Raw genomic sequence first — 19,298 nt, forward strand, 5'->3', positions numbered from 1 at the left:
GCAATATTTGAAGGAAGCAGGGTGTGTGTGTGTGTGTGTGTGTGTGGTCTATATACCCTACCTCCACCAGACAGCAATTGGCTGAACTGTATATGTGATGCTACTGAAGCTAATCTAGTTCTCTGTATAAATGTAATACAGTACCACAAAGAAATCGGATGTTTTATGACATTTTCATTATAAAAGAGAAAGATATCCTGTTGTTTAGAGAAACAAATATTCTTTATTCATAATGCTGAGAAAATACATTGTGCACACATCTATCAAAATTACTTAGACAGTGGACACAAAATGTCCTATAAATATGAGTTTGAAGTATCAAAAAGAAGGAATCAAAGATTAATATATAATTTTCTTATAGAGAGGTAAAAGCAGTGTAGTATGAATGAAAAATGCTTAATAACTAAGTTAGGATGAATGAAATCCAAGAATAAGTGAGAAGTACAAAGTTTAAATAAAAACAGTATGTATTTGGGGAGAAATGCACACAAAAACCTTCTGTCTTGAGTTCCTGTTACAAACTGTAGCACTATAGGGTGTTATACCAATTATATTAGACCAGTAAAAACCAGCAGGATCTTATTAAAGGGGACAAGGCAAAGATGCCACATTTATTATGATAACAATTTATGACTGATAACTAATATCTTAATTCTTATACACACACATTATACCTAATACCTAGACACACCCACACACACCCACACACACACACACACACATCCATCAGATGTTCTGCAGCTGCTGCATAGTTACCAGTCCTGATACACACACATTATACCTAATACCTATACACACACACACACATTCATCAGGTGTTCTGCAGCTGCTGCATAGTTACCAGTCCTGAAGATAGCTTAAGTTCATGGCTTGATTTTGCAGCTTGGGTTCGTAGCTTGTGGCAGCTAACTGGCCAGGAAAGCCGGGCACAAGGACAACTGGATCTCTGTTGGGCAGGCACTGATGTCCTTCCATGTTGGCAGCAGAATGTTATCCAGAGTCTCTCATCTCACCCTTCTTTTTTATAGGCTTTTAGTTTGGATTCAAAGTCTATAGGTCTTGCTGTGTCACGCCTCTGGGTTTAGATTGATCACCCATCAATTGCAGGCGTGACTTTCAGCCTTGAACCTGGCTTTGATCTTCCTTCTGTTGTTCTGTTGTCCTTTTCTTTTTAGGGTGGATGCTTCTTACTTTGTTTAGGGCTATTGTCTAGGTCTTCAGCCGTTGGTATTTGAACTTTATCTCATCAGGACAGGCTGGGGCTGGAGGTTGATTCCATCATTCATACATACCTCATTTACACATCTAAACTAAACTAATAAGATTACAGCAGGGTTTGCAAAAATGAAGGTTGGAGGAAGCTTTTACAAAATGGAGTGAGTGTTTTAAAATGGGGTTTGAATTACAACATGGAACAGAAGTTACAGTGTAGGCAAGTGTAGTGAATGGTGAACAGAAGTTACATTAATAAAGTGAACAATTAAAAACAATTTCATTTATCAGTTCTACAAGGGGACCTTCGTTTACCTCAATGCATTTTTGGCCATTTGGAAACTTTCTTGTGCAGGATCAAAACAAAGCAGACATTAAGCCAATAAACAGGGTGGGGAAAGAGATGATGATAATAACAGAGGATGGAGTTTTTTTGTAGGCAGTAGCTATTGATTGTTTTTTATTTCTATAAACACACTTGATATAGTCATAATAGGAGCAATATAAATTTGTCAAGGGCCAGATTCTGATACTGTTCTTATATTGAGCAGCACCTTATCCCACAAATGGTCTCATAGATTTCAGCTGGACTACTTGTGGACTAAGGTACTACTCAACATGAGTTAGGGTATCAGTCTATCCCCATATAAACAAATGATGAATTAAAGTGGTTTGGTTTGATCTAAACTTCAGGATGTCTTTCTTGTTTGTAATCTTATGTATTGTCTTGTCTAGGACTACCTAGATTCTGATGGCCACTGCTGCCTCCTTCTTGAATTGTGTGCAGCAGCAGTCAAAAAAGCAAACAGGATGTTAGGAATCATTAAAAAAGGGATAGAGAATAAGACATAGAATATCTTATTGCCCTTATATAAATCCATGCTATGCCCACATCCTGAATACTGCGTACAGATGTGGTCTCCTCATCTCAAAACAGATATACTGGCATTAGAAAAGATTCAGAGAAGGGCAACTAAAATGATTAGGAGTTTGGAATGGGTCCCAGATGAGGAGAAATTAAAGAGGCTAGGACTTTTCAGCCTGGAAAAGAGGAGACTAAGGGGGGATATGATAGAGGTATATAAAAACATGAGTGATGTGGAGAAAGTGAATAAGGAAAAGTTATTTACTTGTTCCCAAAATATAAGAACTAGGGGCCACCAAATGAAATTAATGGGCAGCAGGTTTAAAACAAATAAAAGGAAGTTCTTCTTCACACAGCTCACAGTCAATCTGTGGAACTCCTAGCCTAAGGAGGTTGTGAAGGCTAGGATTATAACAGGGTTTAAAAGAGGTTAAGTCCATTAATAGCTATTAGCCAGGATGGGTAAGGAATGGTGTCCCTAGCCTCTGTTTGTCAGAGGATGGAGATGGATGGCAGGAGAGAGATCACTTGATCATTACCTGTTAGGTTCACTCCCTCTGGGGCACCTGTCATTGGTCACTGTTGGTAGACAGGATACTGGGCTGGATGGATCTTTTTGGTCTGACCCAGTATGGCCATTCTTATGTTCTTATGTTGTTAATTAAATCTTCATAAAGTATAGAGGAGATAAAAAATAATAGGATCTTGCATTACTCGAGGACACTTTTGGAATTATTCTTATATTTACAATGTAACAAATAGCATACCAACTTGCTGAAGAAATACTTAAGTTACTTTTCTTTTTCTTTGCAGTGATCCTGTCTAAAAACGCAAGCTCTTTGGCATTACTGACTATTCACAGGTCAGCTACTGACTACCATGTTTGTGCTGATGAGTGGCAAGAAAAGTTAAGCCAACTGGCCTGCAATCAAATGGGTTTAGGGTAAGGTCAGTAGTTTGTAGCATTGATGAATTTCCCAGGATGATGGGGGCAGCAGAGTTAGTTGAGTCTATAGTGACTATTGTTAGTGTGACCTGCGCAAGATTAAACTTAGTACAAAAAGGGGTAGTAAAGGAAAGGGGTAATGGAATTCTATGAACTCTTGGAAAGCAAACTCTCATTAAAATTCTGACACTTTACAAACACTACACAACTGTAATTAAAGGAGGTAGTTAAAAAAGATAACCTTTCAGCCAGGTATTGGAAAGTAAATTGAATTTATAATTATTTTTGAAACTAATTATAGCTTAGAAATTTGATACCATATTTGTTCCTAGCGATTAAAAGTAAACAGTTAGCTTTATGAAACGGAAGGGAAAAGCTGTGGTAATTCAGTTTGTTCACTGGAGTTCTGTATTTAGAATGTATCCATGAGAATTTTAAAAGGGATTTTATCTGACAGTCTATCTCGCCAGTCAGAGCACCTGTCATTTTCATAAAAAAGAAGGCTGAATCCTTATGGCTGTATGTGGACTACTGCGCCCTAAATAAAATTACCATGCAAAAATGTTACACTACTCTGATCCCAGAGCTCGTAAGAATGGCCTGGTTAGTCACCAAGCTGGATGTGAGGAGCGTCTATAATCTAGTCAGGGTGCGTCCAGGGGACTAACAGAAAACTGCATTTTGAGTATGATAGGCGTTAGGGCCATAATGTGAGCTGTCTGACCTACTGGTGAGAGTCAGGAGTCGGGTCAGGATCATAGTCACACCAATGGTCAAAGGGGGAGTCAGAATCAGAAGTCATGCCAAGGGTCACAGCTTGAATCAGCAATGGGGAACAAGGTGTGGTAACAGGAATAGGGACAAATATGAAAAAGGAACAAGGCAAGGAGGTGAGGACTTGGTCTCAGCAGTCTGGGCAGCAACAAACCTAGCAACTAGTTGCTCAGACAAGAGATGGGACAAGAATAGAAAGCTTTATGATCAGTTGGGTCCAATCAGCCGTCTGCTGTTGGTCATCTGACCCCACTGAATCAGCAGGTGTAGCTTCTGGTGGGGGAGGGGGTATTAGCAGCAGTTCCCTCATCAGCTCTTGCAACATGATGGTATACAGAGTAAGGCTCCTGCTTGGCAGCTGCGCAGGCCTGGGATCAAGACCTGTGGTGCCTAATGCCACCCCATCTCCTAGGGTAATCCATTGGGTCAGACTTCTCTGAATGATTCCTGTGGAAGGTCCATATTTTTGCAGGGGTGTGCACATGATGAGCTGGCTCCCAAGAGCATTCTTCGGGCCAACAACCCTCCCAATCAATCAGATAGTACAGGGGCCCTCTGTGCATTTGGAAGTCTAGGCTGTCATGGATGAGATGTGTGTCTTGGTCTTGAACTTGAATCGGGGTAGAGGTGGTTCCTGCTGGGGTTTCCCATGGGTCTTCCCTTGGAGTCTTCCCACTTTTACCCAACCAGGGAACCTCTTTTATACTGTTGTTCTGACCACACTTAACACCCTGTGCATATGCATGAAGGTTTCAACACTCTTTTCCTTATCTCTATTTCCACACACCATGAATATTTGAGTGCCCCATTTTTCATAGGTTGTTATCTTAGTTCCCCTTATTCTCATTAGCATCTACACACAACATGTGTCCATGGTAACCTGCAGTCAGAACAGGACATTCCATGATGTTACAATCAGGCGTCTTTGGTCTTTGACAGTACATTGTGGTCTATTTTTCCATAACATCACCTACTGGCCCATCTTTTACAGTCATCTTCTAACCTTCCTGGCATATGGCTATTCCTAGGTTACCCACTCATGTCAAGCATTCTTAAGTCTATGACCTAGTATGGCTAAACTAGAATCTTACAGTCCTCAGCCTCTACGCTTTGCATTCCAGGCATGCTTTACTTGTATTTCAATACACAGTCATCACTCCTACCTACTTGTCAATCTATTGTTTAAGCACCTGGGTGACCCTTTCTGATTGGCCATCCATATGAGGGTCATGTGTGGTGGATGCATGATCTGGAAATCTTAGAGGGAAACCCATCCTTCCAGAACCTGGATATGACCTGGAAGCCACTGTCTGTGGCAAGATGTTTTGGGAGGCCATGGAGGCAGAAGATATGTGTAACTAGAAGGCATGCAGTAGTTTCCACAAGTGCATGGTACAAAATTGGTCTTTTTGGTGCGTTGATCCATGACAGTTAGTATGGTGTTAGGCCTTCAGATTTGGGTAATTCTACTATAAAAATCGGGGGTAATGTGTGACCAGGGCCAGGAAAGGATCCCACGTTTGAATCAGGAGGCTGAAAATCCTACTCTGGAGGAGTTTTGTGCAAGCACAGATGTTGCAGGACCTGATGTAGGACAAAATGTCATCCTGCATTTGTGGCCACCAGAATGAGCGGGCTACAACTCACAGAGTCTTGGATTGTCCAAAGTCACCTGCCTAAGGGATATCATGATGTATGCACAGCACTTCCCATCTTGGGAAACCCTTGGAATCATAGAGGGAGCCATTGACATAGAGGAGGTTATTGACCCAGGAATAGTGGCATACGGTGGTACTAGGGAGACCCTCCTTGGATGAGGTTATGAGTTTAAAAAAGGATCATTAGGGAGAGCTGGTCAAAGCATGGTGAGGAAGTCTGAGGCTACAGACCCACAAATTAAATGGTCTGGATTTAATGTGTAAGGTGGCGGTTCTTTGAGGTTAGTATATAGTATTCCCCTTTTCATCAGAGGCCATCAGCCTAGCCATTCATGTTGCCTGGATGATACATGATTATGAAATCAAATCTTGAAAAGAATAGGGTACAACACAACTGATGCTAATTCAGCACTTTGGCAGATCATAGATATTCTAGATTCTTATGGTGAGTTAAAACTAGGATGGGATGTTTGGCCCAGTCAAAGTAGTGTTGCCAATTCTCAAATGTTGCCTTGATGGCAAATAACTCCTTGTCTGCTATTTCATAATTGCTTAGCTTTTTTTGACTATTGCTCTGTGGTGGGTAGATGTTTTCAGAGAACTATGCATGATGATTCCAAGATCTTTCTTGAGTGGTAACAGATAATTTAGACTCCATCATTTTGTATGTTTAGTTGGGATTACTTTTCCAATGTGCATTACTTTGCACTTATCAACATTGAATTTCATCAGCTATTTTGTTGCCCAGTCATCCAGTTTAGTGAGGTCCTTTTGTAACTCTTTGCAGTCAGCTTCATACTTAACTTCCCCAAGTTTCTTCCCCTTGGACTGGATCTCCTGGCTTTCGAACCTTTGTATAAACTCTTGACAGCTGATCTGGACTGCCTGCCCACTAGGCTAGAGTGACCATACATCTCGTGTTGGCTGGGACAGTCCCTTTTTTAAGTCCTGTCCCATCTCTCCTGACTTTTTCTTTTTTTCAAAAGTGGGCATTTGTCCCATTTGCTCTTGCTGCCTTGATCAGTTGGCAAGAGCAAACAGGACAGATGCCCACTTTTGAAAAAAAAAAAGAGGGGTGCAATGTGGAGGGAGCAAGTGGAGATGCCAGCTCCCCACCCCCCGCAACAGGGGAGACAGAGCTGGGGAGGGGAGGCAGCGTTCCAACATTCCCTGCTGACCCAGTGGCAGACCACTCTGCCACTGTTATGGCTCTGGCCTGGGATGCAGTGGAGTCAGGAGGGCCTGTGTCTCCCTACCCTTGCCACTCCACTCCCCTTGGGATGGCAGTATTCCCCCTCCTTAGGCCAAGAGGCCTTTGTTTGTCTGTTGCCCACCAGAGCCAGGATGACAGACTGGGGCGGTGTTCACCTCTGCCTACCCCTACCTTGGCTGAGGGCCTGGTCCCCCCAAACCACTTGCAGCTACCCTGCCAAAGGGTTGGAACCTCTAACTTCCCCCTTTACTTAGACTGTGGTTTCAGGAATGTGTCAGCAAAGGGGCGTGGTCTCCCTCAGAGACTGACAGTGAGGGAGAGCCACACCCACCTACACACTTACAGATATTAATGGGCCACTCTACCTTGAATGATCCCTTACAGTATGTGCTAACTATTTATGTTAAACAACCTGGGCTTGTCTACATTACCCCCTGGATCTACAGGTAATGATCAATCCAGCGGGGGTTGATTTATCGCGTAGGCAGAGTTGATGGGAGAGCGTCAGCCATTGACGTACCGCAGTGAAGACACCGCAGTAAGTAGATCTAAGTACGTCGACTTCAGCTACGTTATTCACATAGCTGAAGTTGCGTAACTTAGATTGATTCCCCCCCACCCCAATGTCTGTTACACCTTGCATTTTGCTGTGATGCTGGGAGTTCCTTTCCCAGACCTGAAGAAGAGGTCTGTGTGGCTCGAAAGCTTGACTCTCTCACCAATAGAAGTTGGTCCATTAAAAAATATTACCTCACCCACCTTATCTCTCTAATATCCAGGGACTGACATGGCTACAACTACACTGCACACACAAACCACACTGGTACTCTCAGTTTGCACACATCTAAGTGACTAAATAAAGTGCAAAGCAGTGGAGATTCAGGCCTACCCTCTGTATTTTTACTCTCTTGAAAAAGCAGTTGAGGGTCTTCATATGCATTGGAATTAGGTTGTTGCTGTATACATGCTGGTCTTTAATCATTCAGTTACTCTTTGTTTTTATGTCAGTATGTGCTTATTGTGTATTTTCTCATAACATCAACATTTTCATTCTGTGGTTCAAATCCCTTAAAGATTTATACACATGCTTAACTTATTGTAGAGTGAGTAGTGACATTGAAGTCGATGGGACTATTCACAGTGCCTGAAGTCTTTGCAAGATCAGGATTTCCAGCTATAAGAAAATATAAAACACAAGTTGTGATATGACTAAACTTGAAATGATAAAACAAAGAAGGTGTAGGAGAGGCAAGAGGAGACCAGGCACTAAAAGATAAATGTGGGAAAGTTCAGAGCAGATGTACATAAATCAGAAAGTCTTCAAAATAATCTTAAGTATAGTAAGGCTCATAAGTAATATGTGTACTTTGTGAAAGACCATCTTTGTTCCATTTCTTAAAGTAGCTACTTTTTCAAATGTATAAACTATCTGTGAATGAAATTAAAAGGATATTTCCCAATTATGTTAGGTGGATTAGCAGTTATCATGCAATATTTTCATAATACTAAATTGTGTATTAATATTTGAATCACAGAGATCTTTTTTAAAATTACACTAGCCTAGATTAAAGCTTGTGTTTTGTGAATATTTTCCCAAATGAAAACATCAACTCTACTTTCGCTGTGTTTATGCCCCTTTTGTGTTCACGTTTTGCAAACATTATAGTGAATGAGTTTACTGTCAGATATACACACAAAATAATGATTTTGAAGAAAATATTAGAAAATTTTCATGAAAGCAAATTTTGCACTCTAAGACACAAGTGTTTGCATCTGATTGGAACAGAAATAATGTGACCCAATTGTCTAATCAAAACTAACCATCACAAAAAGTGAGAATTAGCACCCGTAAGGGTGATATGTAACTGTCAGCTGGGACACAAATAATACCAGTCGTGGTGCCAATCCTATACTTGCTTTTTTTGTCAGTGACAGCTCTTTCACTGATGGAGGACCACAAGTGGCCAGAATTGTTAACCTAAGTTACAGCTTAATGTGTGCAATCAGACCGCTTACATAGGGCTCCATATATTTCTAAACTGTATCAAACTTTTGAGGAAAACTACTTTTCAATGATTAAAAATGCATTCCTCAAGCCCCATTGAGTTAACAGAAATTCTGTAGCTCTAGAGATTGCAGAAAGAATGCTCTGGACATAATAGTGTGTGCTAGTCTCCTTTCTACTGGAATCATAAATCACAGATAGGATAAGAAGTTGGGTAAAGGGGAAGTACAGCTTATTAGAGCATTAATATACAATTATCTAATACAGGCATTAAAAATGTTTAGCCCGACTGGTCCTGAATCAGAATTTTCCCAGTGGATCTCAGGATGTTTGTAAGTTTGCAAAGTCATACTTCCCTTCTCCATAGAAGGGCAAAGAACACCTCCTCTTCCCAATTGGGAAAATGACACTGAAACAATATGAGTGGAAATTTCCAATTTCCGTCCCCATTTTGTGGGGTTTCCCTATAGAAGTAATTATTTAACTCTGTCACTTCTACGTCACTATATGAGACAAAAATTTCAGCCCTCTCTAAGCTATTTTATAAAAGGGTAGAATGCATAATAAAGCTTTTTTGGCAGTGATGAGTAACCATGTAAGAAAGATTGACAAATTCAGATCCAGAACCTATGTCTGTGGCATGTGCCTGTCTAACAATAAATGTTAATGGCGTCAGTTTTCTAAAGAATTAGGAGACAGGTTCTTTTTTCCTACTCTTGAAGCAAAATTCTGTCAGTCATCTGAAGCTTCATTTTCTCAGTTTATTTTTATTACACAGTGACGAAGCCAACACAATAATGGCATAATCATCTTTGAAGGAGGTCTTTGAGGAAAATGAGGAACACAATGCATTTACCAGAACCAGTTGTGGGACGAAGGAATTTGAATGACTATAACATATTTAATTCTTCTTTATACCTTAAGCCAGATTGGCAGTAAATACTGTGATAAACTCAGGACAGACAGCTGCAAGGGAGGGGTAGAAATCAGTCTCAGAGGGTTAAAAGGCCCTCCTCCCTATCAACTGGGGGGTAACTACAGGTCAATCAGGTTCAGCTGAGAAGGGGTTACCAAAGTATCAATTACAATCAGCTGAGAAGGAGCTACCTGAAGTTAATTAGGATCAGCTGATTCCAACTAAGGGCTGCCTGAGACCTTTTTAAACACTCCCCTGGGGGGAAGAAGGGGAGGGGAGGAGAAGCGCAGCGCAGCGCAGCTGCCAGGAGGTTAGGAGCAGCAAGACAGCGAGCCTCACCAGGAGGAGAGGCAGTATTCTCTCCTACAACGGAGAAAAATACACTAAAAAGGACTGGTGGAGCGAAGGAACAGACTTCCCCTGTGTCCCAAGGGGGACCATATTACCCAAGTCTGTCTCACCAGGGCTAAAAGCAGTGGAGGCTGGGGAGACTGAGAAGGTGCCTTGCCACAGTGCATCACTTATGTGAACATTTTCTGCATTGGCAGGGAGAGGGACTAGATTATGTAATGTTTTCAGACTTCAAGTCATATACCTCACCTGTTTGCCGCTGACATCCTGTATCATTTATTAGATATAAAATGGCCTCCAACAAGAAAGCCTGTAATAGTAGACTGATAACATTTGGCATGTTTTCAGTAGTTTGGTTATTTCCAGACACAACTTGGTAGGATGGATTATATATTAAGTTAGAATATGTATTATATAAGGCTCAAAAATATTGATGAAAATTTTTTTTCTCTTGCAATAGTCACATTCTGCTCTAAGGATAATAACATCTTGAGCAAAACCTTTTTTGTGTGCATGGACATTCATCATAATCCAGATCATAAAGTGATTTTAAAAAGGGAATATTTTGTGATTTACATTCCCTGCCACCATGAATACATTTAAAGATCTAAACAAATAAATGACACCTGTATGATGCCATTATACAGAAGGCATTTGTTATATAGATATATAAGTTTGTTTAATAATAGTTCATGTGAGCCTATGTTACCTTATGCCTGAAATTATGAGGAAATATAGTACATGGTACTTTTCTTCTCTGTACAGTTGTTCAAGATAGAACTCATAGTTGTATTTAGCAGTGAATTGCCAGATGACAGGTCCCAGTGCTCTGTAATCTTTAGAACATAAAAGGAATGTCTTTCTCACTGCGTGTGAATCTATTTGTTTGTTTGTTTTAATTATTGAGAATTAAATTTGCCACAAACAAATAAATAGAATTTATTGACAATGAAATGTGGTTCTGTTAGATGAATTTAGCAAATGTTTCCAAATACACATGAATAACACTTCTAAATGACAGATTCTAAAACATAAGTCAGTTTGAAAATGTAGATATAATAAACTTTACCTCTGGTAGCTGGAGCAACATAAAAAGTAACCCAGTTTCTGCCTATTGTACTAAACTCAGGCTATTTGTCTGGCTGCCAGTCGATACTAATTCCATGCTGATTGTATTTTTTCCACAATTTGTTACAGCACAATATAATGATGTGATATGTTGTGGAAAACTGTACATGTTGCACTTATGAGATGGATGAAAACATTGTATCAAAAGTTTTGATAAGTAGACTGGCAAAATGTCCACTCATCAAATGATAGAATGTATTTTTTTCTTTGAAGTTCATGTGTTTTTCCTAATGTGAAAAAAATGTTAAACATGAAGTGAACAATTATTTATATGCTTCCATGCTGACTGGAAACCATCTCACTGCATGAGGGTCAGCTAGTACATTTCTAAAGATGGGCATTCTCTACTGAATGGTAAGAATAGCATGCCTAGATGGTTATAGTTTTCACTTGACATTGGGCTGGTCAAATTATTCTCATGTGTTTGGAAACCCACATCTGCTGATCAGGCAGTGATAAAACAATGATGGTCTATTCAAAGTTGAAGTCTGCCAAAACCAAGTCTCTAGCAAATATTTCTGTTTAGCAACTCTGTGAAAACTGCATGGAATAGTCTCCCTTTCTCCTCCTATGCTAGGATGAGATAGCAAATGCCATTATGGTAAACTATAGTAACCTGCTATGGAATACAAAAGAATAATATGTGCTCTATCTAGCTGGTGGGCTAACAAACTAATTTCTTTCTCATCTGAACTACTATGCTGACCATTGATTATGTCTTCTAACCAGCTCTGAGTTAGAAAAATGAAGAGTTGAGACAGCATCTCTTCTGCTCAGGATATGTCTAACAGTGGGGTAATGTGCACTGCTACATGTTCCCTAGCACATTTTGAAACATTTAGTATGCACCAGCAGGGTCTACACGGACCAACTAATGCACCACACATCAGTGCTCTTTAGAAATCACACCCTGTAGTGCACATTATCCCACCATTTAGACAAGTCATCAGAAACATCAAGGAAATCAAAGGGATACATAATCTACTATTAAAAGAAGTTTGAAAATCTGAATCCAACATACATTATTTGCTCTAAGAATAAACAGGGCAGCTATTAAATCAAATGCTATGTGAAGACTGCAGTATTTCAGTTCATTAATTCAACCTAGTATTCTAAACCCACTCAACAGAATGTAAAATGTGTTTGATCTTTCTCTAATACATTCAACGCATGATGTCCATGTGTATTTTATGAAATCCTTGGGAATGTATTAGAGTAAGATCATAGAGAGTTCATCAACATACATTTATTTTATTAAACAGGGACAAAAATAATTCTAATAAATTGGAAGTACCAAAATCACAGTATAACTTGTGACTGAAATTGCAAAACTTATTTTAAAAATATGAAAATCTGTAAAAGAATGATAAGCATATGCAGTCATAAATAGGCTTGAAGTAATGCATATTCGGTAGCATGTGAATACTCTACCATGTATCTATGTGTGTCTGTAAATAGATGTAGCAATACTGTAACAATTCATGCTTATAATTCCAGAAGGTGTAACTTTTTTCAGAAATTGTTTCCTTTCTAGTTAATATTCAACTTGTTTTGCTAATCTGGTGCCTCAGGATACACATACTTGTGAAGAAGGATGATAAAACATGTATGGTGCTAGGTTGGCCTCTGGGAGACTTAGGTTCAATCCTACCTCTGCTGCAGATTCCACGTGTGACCAAGGACAAGACACTTGGGCCCAGTTCCACAAGAGGACTTAAGTGTTGCAACACCTAACTTTTAGGTGCCTAGAAAAATCACTGGAATCCACAAAGCCTGAGTTCGGTGCTGAGGCTCCTTATACAATTGATGCCTTTAGAATGGGATCCACAAAAGCCAGCATGCTGGGGGGGAGCCACGTAAGCTAGCCAATGGGAGATGCTGATGAGAGAGGTGTGTCCAAAGCATGGGAGTAAATGGTATGAGGGCAGGTGTGGACGGATGCTTAAATGAAGAGATTGTGAGGGAGGGGAAAGCGGAGGGTTGGTGCAAATAGCCAATCAGCACAGGGCAGAGAAAGTCCAGTCAAAACTGTAGAAAGTTCTCCAAAAGTGTGTAAGTCTTTAAAAAACAAATAATATGTGAAAATCACACTTTTGATCAAAATCCTTGTACCTTCTAGAGTTAAAAATAAAACCTCAGATTACTAACCCTGAAAGAAGTTAGGGAAGAAACCATTTTCTTCCTTTGTCCATGTTGTATTCCATGGGTGAAATCCTGTGCTGCACCTGTAAGAGGTGCACTATGGATCTTGCAGCCAGGAGGTGGGAGTGGCTTAAGTGGCCATCTTTGCACCCTCACAAGTTTGAGGGCTCTCTTCTTAGCAAAGAGTGAAGCTGAATCGAGCAGGTTAAGTTGAAGAAGTGGAACGTTATTAAACCTTGTGCACTGCTTTGGCCATGTGGCTGAGTTAGTTCCATCCTAACTCCACTCATTCCCTGTTCCCTTGTTGTCATGTCAATAACAGCCCAGGCAGGGAACATGGGCACTCTGACTCCACTTCCATTGATCATGATACAGGGGCCTCTCTAAGTATTATGGCTGCCTATGGGCTGCAGAGCTGCCCAGAAACTCCACCACAGGCCCCACCTCAGTCATGCCTTCCTACTCCTGCTTCAAACTGTGTCCCTGGCCCTGTCCACTATGCCTAGGTTTGCCAGAAGCTCCTTGGAAAGTAGCCTCACAGCTGACTTCTGCATTGCCTACACAAGGAATTTTACTCCAACTGGAATTGGGGTTTTTAGGGCCCCTTTGTGAAAAAGGGCAGAAGGGGTACTGAGGATCTTAATCTTTGTGTGTATGTATGTAGTCGGTTTTGCTGCTTTCCTTATAATCTATTTCTTTCTATTTGAAAAGTCCTTATAAACACCAGCAAGGAGAAAAACCCAGATAAAAACATTTTTAAAAAGAACTCAAAAAGAAAAAGAGATAAATAGCAATCAGGGCTTACTATTTAAAAGGGCCCTAATCACACAAAGCACACTTGTGAGTACTCCCACTGATTTCATGAGTAAAATTATGCACATGCTGAAGTGCTTTGTGGAATGCGGAGGGGAGGGGAAGCTCAGGAACTAGATTTAATACTTAGTCACTTTCAGAGCATTCAAATTGATGGTGTCCTTTTAATGGTGGTGAATGGATATATTATTATAGAATATAATCCGAAATGACTTCTTTTTATAAATACAAAGCACAGGTTAGCTACAGTCTGTTTGTTTTATCTTATTAAGATCACACAATTTTGGGGGTAAAACAGGGGTTCTCAAACTTCATTGCACTGAATCCCCCTTCTGACAACAAAAATTACTATATGACCCCAGGATGGGGGACCGAAGCCTGAACCCGGCCGAGCCCCACTGCTCTTGGGGTGGGGAAGCCAAAGCCGAAGGGCTTCAGCCCCGCCACCCAGGGCTGAAGCCGAAGCCCCAGCCTCACAACCCAGGGTGGGGGGCTCAGGCTCCGGCTTCAGCCCTGGGTCCCAGCAAGTCTAACACCAGCCCTGACAACCCCATTAAAATGGGGTTCCAACCCACAGTTTAAGAACCGCTGTGGTAATATAAGCTTGCATCCATCAACTGTTATGATGGTGTTCATTTTTAAAAATACATTTTTCTGAATTATGTATTTTATAAATTACATATTTGGTGGAAGCCGCACAATGGATAAAACACCATTCTACAAAATTATGAAGTAATGGAGAAGTTGCTCATGGCAGATTCTTCAAACAAAGATAGGTCAAAAATGTTAGACAAAATGGTTTTTGTGAACATTGTTGGAGGAAATGGAAGGAGAAATGAGAAAATACTGGAAATTAATAGGAGACAGCTGTATCTGTTTACCAGAAGCAGACACAGGAGGGAGAAGCTCTTTACTGCAGAAGAGCCTTCATTTGATAAGGTGAGAACTGTTTTAAAAGTGCTCACTAGCAACCGCTGTTGGCTAGTAGATCATGGAGTGATAATAGTTTAATATGCCCAGAGGAGATTAGGAGAAAGAAACCATACAATGGACAGAATCCAAAGAGTCTGACTAATTCTGCCAGTCCTGCTGAGAGTATTTCCATATGGTTGCACTGACAACTGTTGCCAAAAAATCATGCCTAGTTGACCATAAACAACCTGTATAGTAAGCTAACCAGTGGATGCTACCTGTTTTAAACCACTGTAAAAGTAATATAACTCAGATTTAAAAATAGCCTAATGCCATGTGCTGCCATATGAGGAAGATGCAGGCACAATCTCTAGGCCCTTTGACATTTTTCCTGATTTTTTTTCTTATTCTTCCTTCCATTGGCTGGAATCCAGAATTTGGGTTATTGTCAGATTTTAGTTAATGCAGACCTGGCAAACTAACTCACTGCTGACATAGAACATGATGTACCATATTGTTAATTTTTATGGCTAATAGATCATTCTTTACAGGAAAACCATGAGGTGTCTGGAGCCATTTATGAGCTATGCCCTCTCCTTCATATAGCAATTCAAATATATCAAAACCAGCAACTTATTCAGAGGATACACAGGCAGAGCTGTTAACATAACAACAGACAATGGCTGGGCTGAAGAGGTGTAAATCTGAAAATATCATTTAGTGCAACCGTTCCAACCTATTTTCAGTTGTCTGCTGGACAGATGTAGACTCCCAGGTTTCTCTAGCTATTTGTTTTGTTTAGCAGACTTGAAAACTTGGACTCAGATTGTTAAATGCTATAACTGAAGTTCAGTTTTATCTTTACATTTTTACAGGTTAACAAGCTTCTGATGGTCAATATGAATTAGAAACCCCCAAACTCTCTACTACTACATGTGTGTGTATATATAATATATAATTTAACATAATTTCCCACATGTCTAATTTTAAAAGTACTAGAAGGAATTTTATTTTTTTAAATTAGATAAGTGATTTATTTTAAATTATACTAAGTGCTATACCTCTCTTCTCCCATAAAGGATTCCTTAGCTGTCAAGCTTAGGGACTGTATAATCTTCTGAGCAGGAGGGTGGTCTTGTACATAACGGAAACTTCTGTAGTAGATCAAATGGATGTGTCTGAAAAACAAATTAGTTTTCCAGGAAAGGCCCAAATAGTAACAGATTTCCTGGGGGGTGGAGAATCAAGCATTAGAAACTGTAGGATGCTTAAAAATACAATTACACTATGAATCAGTTTGTTTATGGTTCATTAATTGTGCAGGAGCCCTGAATATCTGTATTTTTCCAAACCTACCCATGACTTTTGTCTAACTTTAGTTTAAAGGAAAACAGGATTGGGGTATTTTTTACACTTTTTAAAAACTCTTCATGTGTAACAGCTTTGTAGAATCTTGAAAAAGTCATTCCTGCAAGGTTTTCCTCAGCAGGAAAAACCCAAATTTTTCTGTGTCTTTAATGCGTCATCATGGCTTAAGATTGTCATTAAAACAAAATCTTAATGAGGGAACAAAAATAAGTCTGAGAGTTGAATGTTTCATTGAAAGCTTAAAGGCATCTTGGCAGAATCTGAGAATCCATCATGTTTTCTTTTTACAGCCATTGCTCAGGCAAGGTCAGAACATTTTTTGAAACACAACACATTGTTCATCATTCATCTTCACTGTCCGTGTGTGCTTCTTAGTGCAGATCCTGCATTTCTTATGTATCCAGATCTTCCACTGACTTTAATGGGAGTTTGGGGTGCATGCAGAAGGCACAATCAGTCCCTTAATAATATGTACAGAACTATTTTTCTTTAGCCATAACTTGCACTGTGCTTGGGTTTTTTTCCTTTTTCCAATGTCTAACTAATCAGTATATAGTGACACTTAAGTCAATGGGACTTAAGTACATGCTAAAAGTTAAGCACATGCTTGAGCACTTTGCTGAAGCGGGACCATAATTCCTAAGGACATTGTCAACACTTAAATAATGATAGTAATAACAGGGTTTTATTTTTCCTTCCCACTTATTTTCCCTGGACCCTTGCCACCCACCTTAGTAAAATCACAGTTGGGTGGGTTTTTGCCTCTAGTTTCACCAGCTTTGAAAGATTTTTCATGTAGTCCATTGCATTGCTTTAACTCCAGACAGAAAGCTGCTTTAGGTACCTCATATGAATTTTCCAAAATTTATTTGACGTCTTTACATGCTCAAGCAAACAAAAACTTGCTTTTGCCAGATGATGTAACATCTATTTATCAGTTTAAAGTTTGTCAATCTAAATCTAAAAGTTTGTAATGTCTGGAGCTGGCCCCCATACACATTTTTCCTTTTTCTGTGTCTTCCATATTACTATTCAATTTTCTCTGTGTCAGTGTCCCCCTAAGATTCTTTTCTTTTCTTTTCATTCAAATATATACACCCTTAATTCCAGCTCTCTGGTCCCCTTTTTGGGAGGGGCAAAATTTTTGGCCCTGGGGTATCTTTCCTATAGATCGCTATGGAGCTGCATAGTCCCACTGCACTTTGATGTTACCTAGGCCTGAACGCAGCCTTGCCTTTCTGCTACTGGAGAAAGAGGCATGAGACCAGGGGTAATGGAACATGACGGAGGCTTCCCTATGCTTGCCAGTTCCTGCCTACCTTTCCAGCCTCCTGAAGCTGATCACAGCTAGGGTAAATGACTCTAGAGTATCTGCTCTTTCTTATGCTTGGGAACCACTCCAACATTCAGAGAGCTCAGGATCAGGGGAGCATAAAGGCAAACTTTAGTGCACCTGAGCTATACCCTGTACAGTCTGGCTGGACTTAAGGATCTGGTATTTGGTTAGTTAGCTAATGCTGTAGAGCTACATATGGAACACATTTCAAATTCACAGCACAAGAGCAAATATTCAGAACTGGGTGGTTTTGCAGGGTTTTAAGATTAAAAATAGCCAATTTTGCCAAATGTTTTGCGGAAGAGCAGTATTTCAAGAGTGCAAAATCTCCTGAAACGAAATTTAACAAAGGATCACTACTTCTACCCAGCTTTCATGTTAATGCACATATGCACCATATATTTTGAAATCCAAATCCATGAAGAATCTTCCTGCTGTTATGTTTGAGAATTTGCTAATTTTTTTATTAAAAGGCATTTGTATTTTGGGGCAGTGTGATCTGATGTTTCCTTAAATTGACCTGCTTGTCTGATGCATAAATGATTTTAAAAAAACTCTTCATTTTTTTTAATGGCATCTTGTGCAAATTAATTCAGGAGAAAAATGTAGTTGCTGAATCTAGACCCAAGTAAATGCTTGAGGGCTCAATTCTTTGTAGAAGTAACCTTACAATGAAGAGCTTCAAAGAGAGAGATGGAAGTCTTACTTACCAGGAAAAAAATGGGTGGGGTGGGAAGTGATTTTACCAACCTGCCAAATCTGATTATCAGCTACTTTCATTTAAGAGACTCTATTTTAATATGTTCTGAAATTTTCCTCTGAGTGGTTCTGTTGATCAGTATGAGTAAAATCAATCCATACTGTGATCATCATTCCTGATTATATCTTGTGGAAGCAATATGAGCTAAACAGACACATAGTGGGTAACTGAAATTGCTTGGAAAGGAAAATTTTGGGAAGAAAAAGCTTGGATGTGATTATGAGCATTATGACCAAAATGTAATAGTAATGAATAAAGCAGATGTGAAATCATGCTTACGTTTTCTGCCACCAGAGAACTTTTGCCATTTCCATTTCCCATTCCTACTTGTTAGAACATTTTTCATGAATAACAATAAAATGTGAGTAGGTCTGACTTTGGCCAAAACCTGTCCCGCAACCATCTGCAGATCTGGAGTATCAGTCAGTTGCCTGACTTTGGCATAAAGGGAAGGTACTAAAGCATCTTTCCCTCCCATAACTGTAAGGTCAGGACATTCAGAGTCAAACATATTTGAAGATCCATGGACTGTTTTTATTCGTTTCAGGGGGCCATCTGCAACAAAAATTGTACAAGAAAATGAGCAACTACACCATCAAAAGTGGCTGAATCTGCCCTCTGACTGGAAGAATAAAAATGCATCCACGTTACCTGCCCTTCTAGTGAAAGGGTAAGGGACAGCTACTGTGTGCTCCATATGTGCTTTAGAGAAGTGGATGGAAGCTTAGCAATGAAGGATGGTATTTCCATTAGTGAGTTTTGTGTTCTGAGGTATCTTTGTTTGCATTCACATAAACATACATATGCATGATGTAATGTAAATTCCACAGTGAGGCTAATGTCTCTTACAACTTCACTCTCATTTTGGGTCCTCGTCACTGAATCTAATTTTCTGGTTG

At 39.8% G+C, this 19,298-nt stretch overlaps 1 protein-coding gene across 3 annotated transcripts in view; it reads left to right on the forward strand.

Annotated features, from left to right (window-relative positions):
* The window catches only part of CORIN (corin, serine peptidase), a 299,165-nt gene that overhangs the window by 255,851 nt on the left and 24,016 nt on the right, over positions 1–19,298 (forward strand). For all 3 annotated transcript variants that reach the window (XM_050947416.1, XM_050947417.1, XM_050947418.1), the window contains exons 16-17: positions 2,891–3,020; positions 18,947–19,069. In XM_050947416.1, the coding sequence (XP_050803373.1) occupies positions 2,891–3,020; positions 18,947–19,069 (253 nt within the window). The remainder of the gene's footprint in view (positions 1–2,890; positions 3,021–18,946; positions 19,070–19,298) is intronic.

Source organism: Gopherus flavomarginatus, chromosome 3 (assembly GCF_025201925.1).
Source record: "Gopherus flavomarginatus isolate rGopFla2 chromosome 3, rGopFla2.mat.asm, whole genome shotgun sequence".
Classification (NCBI taxonomy): domain Eukaryota; kingdom Metazoa; phylum Chordata; order Testudines; family Testudinidae; genus Gopherus; species Gopherus flavomarginatus.